Source organism: Notamacropus eugenii, chromosome 5 (genome assembly GCF_028372415.1).
Source record: "Notamacropus eugenii isolate mMacEug1 chromosome 5, mMacEug1.pri_v2, whole genome shotgun sequence".
Lineage (NCBI taxonomy): Eukaryota > Metazoa > Chordata > Mammalia > Diprotodontia > Macropodidae > Notamacropus > Notamacropus eugenii.
The window spans coordinates 32,053,148-32,065,048 of NC_092876.1; the positions used below are offsets into that span (position 1 = coordinate 32,053,148).

Here is an 11,901-nt window from a genome sequence, read left to right on the forward strand (position 1 = left end):
GAGTGGTGCGGCAGACTGGGCATGCGTAAGGGCACCTCCAAGCCAGTGCCCTGTTAGAACTGGGTGAGTCCAGAGACACCATAGGCTATCTTAGAAACACAGCAGATATTTTAAGAATATTATAAGGACCACTGAGGAGCAACCTGCCAAGAGACTAGAAAGTCAGTCTTAGGCTCAGGAAGTTGGCCTTCCTCTGACACGTGGATGGATGAATGCATGAAAAATCACCCTAGCTGTGGGACTCTGGACAAGTCACCTAACAGTGCTCCAAGCAATTTTCCAAGAGTGCCAAGGGGTTGATCAGGTCCAGAAGCAGGAAGTTTCCACACTGGAAATTCCCCACACCCTAATGAAATCGTTGGTGTGGATCAGGAGAATAGATCATCAGGAGACGATCACGGTATTAGACACATCACCATTGGTCCCTAGGGATTTTCCAAACGGGGCCGAATTAGCTGTCCCTTGATGCAGGGCCAGGACCCTTTCTTCCCCAGCCAGCCCAGCTCTGTAAGGTGACCAGTCCGAGCTCCCCCTAGAGTTGGTCTTGGGCAGAGTCCACTGATCACCAGCCTGAGAGTTTCCTCTTGGTCACAGCAATTTTCTGTTACTACAAGTATGAGTGATGGAGGGGTGGGGGGGAAGAGGGAGGGATGAGTCAACCACTGGCTAATCCTTCTGAGATGAATGGGGATAATGGGGGTGGGGTGGGGGGAATCTTCCTTTCTCTCTTTGGGGTCAGATGCATGGTTCACAAAGGCTGTCTGTATGTGCCCAGCTAACACCCTTTTCTGCACCTGTGGCTGGGTGGGTCTGACACACTAGCATTGGAATCGGCCCACTGACCTGCTCCCACTTCTGGGTGTTGGGAGGGAAGTGTGGGTAGCTGGGACACCTGGAGTTTCTTCCCCAGCTCCAGGGGGCTGGGTGGTGGAGACTTGGATCTCTCCCTAAGGCAATTCAGGAAGCTCCACTACCATCCCACCCCCACCCCTAACAGCCTCCAGGGCTGCCTCCCTTGGATCCACCCCTAAGGGGTGGGCGGGTGGGCGGGTCCCTTTCCCCCAACCGGCCTGACCAGTGAGACCTGGGGGTTTAGCTGTCTGAGGAGCCCATCACCCCAGACCTGGGGTTCTTCCAGCGCTGGGATGGGCTCATGGGTGGCTGACATCCTGGCAAGAGGAAAGGCCAGCAGGCACCATCAGCTGCACCCCGAGGCCAGCAGAACACCTGCCATAAAGAGGCCGAGAGCAGGCTTGGCCCCAACACTGACTTCTGCCCAGAGGGTAAGTGAGAATGGATAGGAAGGGCTGGCTGGCTGAACCTGGATCTCTGGCCAGCCATCCGCCATGTCCCAGAAGCTCTAGGCTTTCCTGGCTGGCTCCCCTTCCTGCTCTTTCCGCCCAAGCATCTCTTCTACCTTTATTTACCAGGAAGGGATGGGAGTCCAGAAAGGCTCTGGAACAGTTCTGGGAGGGAGGAGCCCGAGGTGGAAGGGGGACCCAGGAGTGCTCAGGGAAGAAGGCTGGAGGGGGAAGCCTAAGGTGGGAGAGGGGGCCCAGGAGGGCTCAGAGAAAGATGCTGGAGAGGGAAGTGTCCAGGAGTGCTCGCGGAATGATGTTGGGAAGGGGAGGATTGAGATGAGAGGAAATGTAGAAAAGGATGCTAGGAGGGAGGAGCCTGAGGTGGGAGAGGAGGGCTCAGGGAAGGATGCTGGAGAGGGGAGTGTCCAGGAGCACTCAAGAAAGGGTGTTGGGAACTGGAGGCTTGAGATGGGAGAGGGAACTGGGAAAGGATGCTGGGAGGGAACCTGAGGTGGGAGAGGGAGCTGCAGAAGGATTCTGGGAGGCAGCCTGAGATGTGAGGGAGAAACCTAGGGAAGGACTTAAGAATAGAGGGGGAAGTTAGTAGGTCCTAGGAAGGGTTCAAATTCAAGGGCAAAGGGTGGCCAGTGGGAAGTCAAAGCAAAGCTGAGTGAAGAAGGAATGGCAGGGGGATAACCCAGCACTGATACCATCCTTCCTTCTCTCCTGTGTCTAGATCAAAGACCTTGCCAAATCCCACCCAGGAACATCCCCTGGCTCCCTTCTCCCCCAGTATGTTCATTGGTCCCAGCCTTGGTTGTTACTGCCTCCTCTTTTTCTTCCTTTTGGGGGATGCAGGGGCTGAGGGGTCTCAGAAGGCTGCCCCAGAACAAGTACATTTGTCCTACCCAGGTGAGTGCCCAGGAACCCCCCCTTGAGGACTCAGACTCCTTTCCGGTGTTAACCTGCCTGCCCGGGAGCCAGAACTCCCATATCCTGGGCCCAGTCGATTTCCCTTCACTCTCCCTGTAGGTGAACCTGGTTGCATGACGGTGACCTGGACCACTTGGGTACCAGCTGCCTCTGAGGTCCAGTTTGGGCTGCAGCTGGACGGGGTTCTGCCTCTGCGGGCCCAAGGCGCCTCCAGCCCCTTCGTAGATGGCGGCATCCTGAGACGGAAGCTGTACATGCACCGTGTTACCCTGCAGGGCCTACTGCCTGGTGTCCAGTATGGTGAGTGAGGTTCAAGGGCTAGGGGCAGGAGTGGGAGGGTAGGGCAAGGAGAAACCCTTACAAATCTTAAAAGAGGTTGCCTGCAGGGGCTACCTAGGGATGAGGAAGCAGCAGAGGAGAAGCAGTCCTTAGAGAAAATGGGGACAAACTGAACTGCCCAGTCTCCCCTCTCCCACCTGAATCAGCTCAGCTGTAATTAACATTGTGTAATGACCTTAGGGTGCTGGGTCCCCGCCCTTGGCCAAGCTGGGGAGGAATGTGAGGCAAGAGGGGTCAGTGCTCCCAGACCCAATCCCTTTTCTTCTTCCCTCCTCGGCCCTCAGTGTACCGCTGTGGCAGTGCCCAAGGCTGGAGCCGGAGGTTTCGCTTCCGTGCTCTCCAGTCTGGACCCAACTGGAGTCCCCGCCTGGCTGTCTTTGGGGACATGGGGGCTGACAACCCGCAGGCTCTGCCCCGACTCCGAAGGGAGACTCAGCAGGGGATGTATGATGTGGTGCTACACGTGGGTGAGGTGTGGGTGAAGCTGGACAGTACTGGGAGGCTGAGTGGTGAGGAGGGGGCTGGGGGAGAAGCAGACAGGATTGGGACCTGACTGCTCCCCCCCTCCTTACCCCCTCCCCAAGGAGACTTTGCCTATAACATGGACCAGGACAATGCAAGGGTGGGCGACACCTTTATGAGGCTGATCGAGCCTGTGGCTGCCTCCATCCCCTACATGACATGCCCCGGGAACCATGAGGAGCGCTAGTGAGGAGGGGTTGGGCCCTCATGGGGGGTGTCTGGGTGTGAATGGGACCCACCAGAGGTGTGGGGCTGACCCACATCGCTCTCACTCCATCTTAACTTTTTTCCTAGTGAGGGTGGGCTCCAGTATGGGGATAAAGCAGCATCACGGGTGGGTGAGGAAGTGGGGCAGGGGTCCCCAATGGCTCTCACTGCCTAGCTGACATGGACCTCCTTCCCTCTCTCCCAACCTAGCAACTTCTCCAATTACAGGGCACGTTTCAGCATGCCTGGGAACACTGAAGGGCTTTGGTACAGGTGAGCCACCAGGCCTGTGTGAGCTGGGCTACATCTGAGGGCTGAGGGACAAGGGATGGGGCTGGGTCTGATCTCTGATGCCTTCTGCCTCCCCCATCCTCTTTCCTTTCCCCACAGCTGGGACCTGGGCCCTGCCCACATCATCTCCTTCTCCACCGAAGTCTATTTCTTCCTTCACTATGGGCGTCATCTGATTCAGAAACAATTCCGCTGGCTAGAGAGAGACCTGCAAGTGAGCTGGGAAGGGTGTACCTAGGGCTTAGAAAACCCATAACACACCCGTTACTGGTGTTCTTGGGGCCAGGGCATCTCTCACCATACTTTTCCCCATTGACACCTCCTTGAAACATTCTCAGGAGACCAAAAAGCCCCATGAGGGTAGGGGCCTACTCGTGTTTCTGGATCCCTGGTGGTTGGCACATACTAAGTCCTTTATAGATGAGGACTACTTGGTGGAATCCTGCTGGGCTCTGTCTCAGAAAGGCTCCCCCACCCACAACCTCATGACTGCCCTTCCTTTCTCCCAAACAGAAAGCCAACGACAACCGGGCTTTGAGACCATGGATTATAACAATGGGGCATCGTCCCATGTACTGCTCCAATGCTGACCTGGATGACTGCACGCAACATGAAAGCATAGTAGGGCTGCGGGCCAGACTCAGGCTGACTGAGAGGAGCTGGGGCAGAAGGGATGCCCTGGGCGATCTTCAAGGGTTCTGCTCTAAGCCCCACTTTTTTTCTATTCTCCCAGGTCAGAAAAGGCCTTTCTGGAGGTCGCTATGGCCTGGAGGATCTCTTCTACAAATATGGTAGCCATCCCCTCATCACCCTTCCCATCTTCAATCAGCATGCAATTACTAAATGTGTACCATGTGCTAGGCTGTGTAATCAGGGTATACCAAAACAGAAAATGGGCAGTTTTAGTGTGGGAGAACACACTAGCTGGGGAGGTGATAACCAGCCTGCCCTCTCTGGCCCGTTGACTTTTCTTTCCCCCACAGGAGTGGACCTGCAGCTGTGGGCCCATGAGCACTCCTACGAGCGGCTCTGGCCTATCTATGATTACCAGGTGAGGGGGTACTGGAAGTCTGGGCCAGTCTTTTCATCCTCTGCTTTCCCTGAGTCCTCCCTTGCTCTGCCATCCCTGATAAGCCCATCTTCCAAGTGGGCAGTCTTTTTTGGAGCCTAACCCCGAGCCTCCTGCTAGACAGTATTAGGGGATGCCTCTCCCCCAAAGCCTTTCCACTAGAGGTTTGGTGCAGTCACATCCCAACCTCCCCTCCCACACACACACCAGGCTTGCCCTCCTGAGGGATAAAGTGGGGTGAGCCCAGAGGTGTGCTGGTGAGAGTCACTGGTTAAACTTTCAGTGTGAGTATTTATACCTCAGAAAATGGCAATCACTAGAAATCAAGGCTTGATTTATGTTAATAATAATGCAAATGAAAATTTAAAATATTTTTGGAGAGCTGATTGTTAAACATTTACCAGCATGCCTCTGACTGACCCCATTGCAGGGGGGGTGGGGAGCTGATTGTTAAACACTTACAAGAATCCCACTGGCCATTGCGGCAGTTTGTGTGGATACTTGGGTTCAACAGAGCTTGCTTTTGGGGTGGCCTGGTCTGTCTCTTCACCTGACCTTCTTCTCCTTTTGGACCTTCCTCCCAGGTCTATAACGGAAGCCAAGAAAATCCCTACACCAACCCCCGTGGACCTGTCCACATCATCACTGGATCTGCTGTGAGCAGAGCCTGGGATAAGGACTTTCAGGGTTGGGGGGGCAGTTGCTGTCCATAGTGCCCAGGGAGGAAGGGGCTGCCCCACACTGGACTGAACTTCCCTCTCTTCCATGGGCAGGGCTGTGAAGAACTGCTGACTCCTTTTAAACCTTTCCCAAGGCCATGGAGCGCCATCAGGGTGAGGGAATATGGCTTCACCCGGCTCCACATTCTTAACAGTACCCACCTCCATGTGCAGCAGGTGTCTGATGATCAGGTCAGCAGCAGGGAGGGCATGCTGTGGCTGAGTCCCTGCCCACCTGGGAGCAGCTACTGGGGGCCCTGTCTTGGCCTAGAGCAATTACAGGAAAGCTTGGGACTGGCTCCCAAGCTAAGCCACCAGTGGGAGGGGGAGGGAATGAAATCAGGGCTCCTCTGTTGAGTGTTTTCTCTCTTTCAGGATGGGAAGATTGTGGATGATGTATGGCTGGTCAGACCCAGGCAAGGCCGTAGGACCTACCTCTAGGAACCCCAAAGCCCAAAGTGTAGTCCCAGGCTCAAGGAGTGGGCAAGGCCTGACTTCCATCAAGGAGGCCAGAATCCTCTTCTGTATGTAGGACCCTGGGGGGCGTAGAGGACCTGGTGTCCTAGGCTCCTGGGCACAGGAGGCCAGCCCTGGGCTGAGTAGACATGGGAGCTAAGATGTATATAGAGAAGGATGGAGTATCCATGTGGAGCCAATGTTGGGCCAAGCGGCTTCACTGCCCACCCTTCCCCCAAACCTTGCATGGTCATAGATTTCAGCATCTCCAAAGGATCAGGCAGCTGGGACCTCAGCTTGTCCTGAGACTCTGGACACAGCCTTCCCCTACCAGGGGATCTTCCATGGTTCTCACTGCCCACAGGATGAACCTCAAACTCAGGGACTTCCAGTCTCCAACCTTCCTCAACAGTTCTATTCACTTGTTCGATTCAAGTCTCATCTCCATTCCAGCCTCCATTTTCCTACCTCCATGACACACCATTATGGATACTGGGAATGCCCTCCCTACCAAATGCCACCATGGAAATTGTGGTCAGTGGGCCCTCTCTGACACTCCCTTCCCCCCCCACAAGCATCATCTTCCTCTTCCAAACCGTGACAACATTGTATACCTTCATTTTTTGGTAGGGGAAAGAAGACTTTTATTTCTTTTGTATTGGTTATTTCTGGTGAGGAAACTCCCCCCAGATAAATCAGATCAGCAGCTGCTCCAATACTTCTTGGGAAGCTGGCAAACTTGCCTGGGGACATGTAGAAATAACTAGCCCAGAGTCACAGATCCAGGATTCATCCACTGGAGATTCGAACTTGGGATTTCCTAATTTTGAGCCCTGCTCTCAACCAAGAAAAGAGCTAGTTTCTGACCACTGTAACAGTTCATTTTTATGTCATCCATCCTTGGTGGGAGACCCTGAAGGCAGGGCCTTTCAGTAAGGGTCTCTTTGACCCAGCACAGGGCGCTGCACAGATGGTGGTCAGAGGGTGCACCAGCAGGAAGCTGGTGAGTTCCCCATTATTTTCCAGCTCCAAGGCACTTCCCCACTCTTCCTTCCCCCTGGGCTGAGGCTGTGACAGCAGAAAAGCCTGGTTCTGCCTGAGTTCAGCCATGATCCTACCAGAGGGAGGTTGAATTGGTCAGCAAAGCTTTCAGTCCCCCTCCCCACAATGACCACACTCCATAAAAGCCTTGGTGGAGGGTTTCTGGTCCCAGAGCCCCTCCTTCTCAGACCTGCCAGATATCTAAAGCACTCCCATGTTATCTGTTGGAGCTCTTGGTGAAGGCTTAGCACAGAATGATGGACCAATGAGCCCTCCATGTCACCTTTGTCCTTTCCTCTGGGCCTCAGTTTCCCTACATGTACAACAAGTGAATCAAGTAAGATTTCTACAGTTTCTTCTAGCTGTGAAGCCTCCTCTCCTCCAGGAAGGCCTCTTGGCCCAATATCCTTTTTTCTCATTCTCATCCCCCAGCCTCTGAGAGCAACCTCCCCTCAATTTCTCTATCTGTCCAATGAGACCTGTGCACTGCTTGACTTCTGAAGTTCCTTCTGGTTTTGATTAGGATCCAAGGTCTGTGGTTGCTAGGAAACAGCACCTCAGAAGTCTTCTGGTCCAGGCTCCTTGTTTTACAGTTGAGGAAACCGAGGCTCAGGTTACATAGGCAGCATCAGAGGTGGGATTTGAACCCAGGCCCTCCCATTCTAGAGCCAGTGACCTTTCTATTATACTGAGCTGCTTCTCTCTCCCAAGACCCTTAAGACCCTTTCCCTGAGCCTCAGTTTCCCCACATCTATAAACAGGGATAATCTATCCCTGTCCTACCTCCCAGAGCTTCTGGGAGGAAACTGATTCTTTGAATCATGAATCACCTTCAGGAATGCTCGCTGTCATGACCAATATCATTCATGTATTTGTTCTGAGCCTGACACATGGGAAGGGCTTAATACTTGCTGAATGCATGAATGGACGAGTGAGCAGCCCAAAGGGGAGGCTCAGAAGAGGGGCCCATGGGCATTTATGGGGAGGTGCCTCATTAATCATTGCCATGTGCCAACCATTAGGAAGGCTTCCCAGAGGAAGCATGTGAGGTATTCTTTAAGTGTCATTTGATCATGCATCTTAACTGGTAAAGGCCTTCGGAACATGCATCCCAGTATATGTCATATTTATTTATTTATAAATGATATAGCTTCTTCTAGGCTAGGATCTCCCTTCATGTATGGGTTGGAATGGATGGCCACCGACGATCCCTTCCAACTCTGAAATTCTGTGAATCTGTGATAATATATCATGTACGTTATGAATTCTGTGCCAAAAAAAAGTTTTAAAAAGATGATGGAGATGAAATAAACAATATTTGCAAAGCATTTTTATTGTTTTTATGAAATACACGCAAATACACCCAAACCTTTCTGATTCCCTTCAAAACAACGATGGAACATGCTTCACTGGTTTTGAAGAGCTTGCCTTGGTGCTATGTTATCGAGTGGTTTGAAGGTCTAGGCCAAACTTTTGTTTATTTCAATGCTGCGTTCAACGTTTTGAAAATAGCTTCCGTAACTGAAATGGGAAGAATTTAAGATTATAATTAACCGAAACCACAAAACGCCATTTTTAAAGGCAAGAGGGTGATTAGTCAGGAGAAAAGGTATGTATGTATTCGACATCAAATTCATTGCTCTCAGAAGTTTTCCTTCCTACCCTGGGAAAAGTGTATCCAAAAAATGCCCCAGTTCCTGGAAGTGTGGGCTCAGACAACACCCCCAGTTGTTAATACTCAGCCTCTAAGCCTCCTCATCAGCCCAACCAAAAAATGATGCGCTGAGTTTTGCACTTATTTATTGCACAGAGTACACAGAAGAGTATAAGCTTTGCCAAGGCAGGTGCTTGTTTTTGTCTTTGTTCCTTGTACATGTGTTTCATACATGTTCAATAAGCTGAGATGAAGGCTCTATCCTACATTATGGCTGTGGTGCTTCAAGGTTTGAATACCCTACTTCTTAAAGAGGCCTCTTCACTGAATGGGCATCACCTCTCTCTAAGTGAGTATCTGAAAAGGCCAAGGTCTCCCCGTGCATCCTGGGCCATCTCCAGTCATGCTGATGAATATCTGGTCACTGAACCCAGATGGCTCAGGAGGAAAAAGTGAGGCTGGTGACCTTGCACAGCCCCCCCTCACTCAAAACAAAGTCAAGTGCAAGTCGTGTCACCATTTCTCTGATGTCACGGTCGTCTTTGAAAACGAAGGACAAACACAACAACAATTATTTAGTATATGGTATAGTATGTATGCTATATATTATATTGTGCAGCTATTTATAAAACTATATATGATACTATATAACTATATATAACATGATACAATATATACTATACAACTACATATAAACTATATAACTACATACATGTAACATGATACACTATATGCTATCCATACAAAGCTATATACAACACTATATGACTATATATAAAAATGATTCAATATATACTACATGTATCTATATATATAAAGCGATACAAGGGCACTCTCTAAAGGTCTCTCTCAAGAACTGATTGTGTGACATGGGAGACCCTGGCACAGGACTGTTCAACATGGCATGCCCACATCAGAAAAGGTACCGTGCTCTATGAGCAAAGCAGAACTGAACGCAGGATGTGCAAATTTGAGAATCCACTTCAAATGTTCACAGACTATTTGTGTTCAACGTGTGTGTGTACACTGTGGTTTCTCCTTTGTTCTTGAAGAGGACCATGACATCAGGGAGATGATGATATGACTTTGATTTGAATGAGAGAGGGCTGTGCAAGGCCAGAGCCATCTGGGTCCAGTGGCCAGATATTGATCAGAATGACTGGAGATGGCCCAGGATGCAGTGGGGACCTTGGTCTTTTTAAGTTAAAGTCTTTCTAGGTTCTTAACTTTGAGTGAGGCAACACCCGTTCAGTGAATAGGCCTCTTTGAGCAGTGAATCACTGGATGGCCCCTTTAATAAAAAACAAACAAACTGGGAGAGGAAGACCCTCAGGCTTGCTGGCCAAAAGAGAACCAGTTACTTATTTACATTCACTCTGAGCCAGGAGAGCCAAGAAAATAACCATTAAGTAGTGCTTGGGCAGGGACCTATTGTTGTCCAATCCAAGAGAGCCAGAGTGAATTGGGTTTAAGGCTTGGTCTCTGAGAAAGAAATCTAGCCAGTAAATCCCAAGTTATGTGGCTTTCAGCCATCAAATGGCCAAAACTTCTTAAAGAGACCTATTCACTGAATGGGTATTGCCTTACTCAAAATCAGAACGTGGAAAAATCTTAGCTCGAAAGGACCAAGGTCTCCCACTGCATTTCTGGGCCATCTCCAGTTATCTTGATTGATGTCTGGCCACTTGGACCTAGATGGCTCCAGAGGAGACAGTGAGGCTGATGACCTTGCACAGCCCTCCCTCACTCAAATCAAAATCAACTGTAAGTCATGTCACCATCTCCCTGAGGTCATAGTTCTCTTTGAGGACAAAGGACCTATCACAACCTGTGAGTAAACTGAGTTGCCTGAGCGGTGACCCTGCCAGTTCAAGTTGGGCAACTCAACTCCTCTGCCCTTACCTGAAGGTGTTCTGCCCAAAGGAGAGTAAATTTTGACAGACTGCTTGATTGAAACTCCACCTGGGTTGTCACATTTGACCCTCACAACCACTCTGGAAGGTAGGGGCTATCATCCCCATTTTATAGTTGAAGAAACTGAAGCACACAGAGTTGAAATGACTTGCCCAGCGTCATGCAGCTAGTGTCTGAGAGGATCTGAACTCAGGTTCTCCTGAGTCCAGGCCCAGCTGGAAGCTATACAGTTCCACCCAGTGGCCATCCATCAGAACTCCTTTCTTTCTTTTTTAATGGAGAAAAGAAAGATATTTAATATCTAGAGTTGACACTGGCATACTTGCTGGGGCCATGTATCAGATGGTCCTGTGCCATGGCTGTGGCATGACTGCGGACCCAAGGCAGGGTTCAGGGGGTGGCTCAGTGGATCACAGACTGAGAGCTAGAAGGGAACTTGAGAGGTCATCGTGTGGAGCCCCTTTATTTTACAGATGTGGAAACTGAGGCTCAGGGCAGGTGAGTGACTCGCCAAAGTCACCCCGTAAGACAGACCCAGATGGGCAGAAAGCCTTCTCTTCCTGCTTACTAAGGGGCTGGCTTCATCAAACCCATGGGGCAGCAGGCAGGGTGCCCTGGTGGGTAGCGTCCACGGTGAGGGAAGCCAGAACATTGCCCAAGTCCAGACACCGGTCTTCACAACTGTCATGTGGGACCATCTGATATCTACAGCTTAATTTCAGAAGTTCTAATGGGCGGCCACTAGGTGGAGCCCCATTGCACACAACTCGGCCTGCGGTCCAGAAGCAAGTTCGAATCCAACCTCGGGCACTCCTAGCCCTGGGCCCTCCGCCTGCCTCAGTTTCCTCGGCTGGCCTGCACGGCCCCGTCTTCTCCAGACCTAGGATCCGGCTTTCCTCCAAAGCCGAGCACAATTTCCGACCCCCCCAGGCTGTCCAGCCCCGAATCCTGCTGCCCCCCTTCCCCGAGTGACCTTGAATTGACGTCGTTTTCTGTCTGCCCAGGGCACCCAAAGGCAAGCTCCCCGTGGGGAGGTAATGTCTATCGGACAGAGGAGGAAACTGAGGCTCGGATGCCGCGTGCCTCCGTGCCCCTAAGGGCTGGCTCGGCCGACCCCCTGCTGCGCAGGCTCGAGGTTCCTTAAAGAGGGAAGGAGCGAAGGGGCGAGGGAGAGGGGGAGGGGAAAGGAAGAAGAGGAGAGAGGGAAGGAAGACGGTGAAGTAGAGAGAGGCAGCAGTGAGGGGACGGGGAAGGGGGGAAGGAGAGGAGGCGGGGCTGGGGTCCCTTTAAAGGCCACGTGCACTGCCCCGGTCTCCCAGCCCCTTCCCCGCCTTCTTCCAGTTCTGAGGCAGTTCTCCGCCTCAGCCGTAGGGGGCGCTCCGAGGCCGGAGTGTGCGGGATGGGGACGCTGAGGGGAAGAACCACGTCCTTCGGCCCGTTCCAAGCGTTCCCACC

At 51.7% G+C, this 11,901-nt stretch overlaps 1 protein-coding gene across 2 annotated transcripts; it reads left to right on the forward strand.

The window, feature by feature from the left end:
* Positions 1-717: 717 nt before the first annotated feature.
* ACP7 (acid phosphatase 7, tartrate resistant (putative)) lies at positions 718-8,499 on the forward strand. Of its 2 annotated transcripts, XM_072608322.1 has the most exons (13): positions 719-1,283; positions 2,038-2,213; positions 2,334-2,534; positions 2,858-3,040; positions 3,158-3,281; positions 3,513-3,575; positions 3,693-3,807; positions 4,107-4,214; positions 4,327-4,384; positions 4,577-4,644; positions 5,247-5,318; positions 5,436-5,573; positions 5,757-8,498. In XM_072608322.1, the coding sequence occupies exons 2-13, from the start codon at positions 2,096-2,098 to the stop codon at positions 5,820-5,822; spliced, it is 1,314 nt and encodes a 437-aa protein (XP_072464423.1). In that variant the 5' UTR covers positions 719-1,283; positions 2,038-2,095; the 3' UTR covers positions 5,823-8,498. The 2 variants fall into 2 exon arrangements, with proteins under 2 accessions (XP_072464422.1, XP_072464423.1); XM_072608321.1 differs by having other exon boundaries at positions 718-1,283; positions 4,327-4,644; positions 5,757-8,499.
* Positions 8,500-11,901: the final 3,402 nt, after the last annotated feature.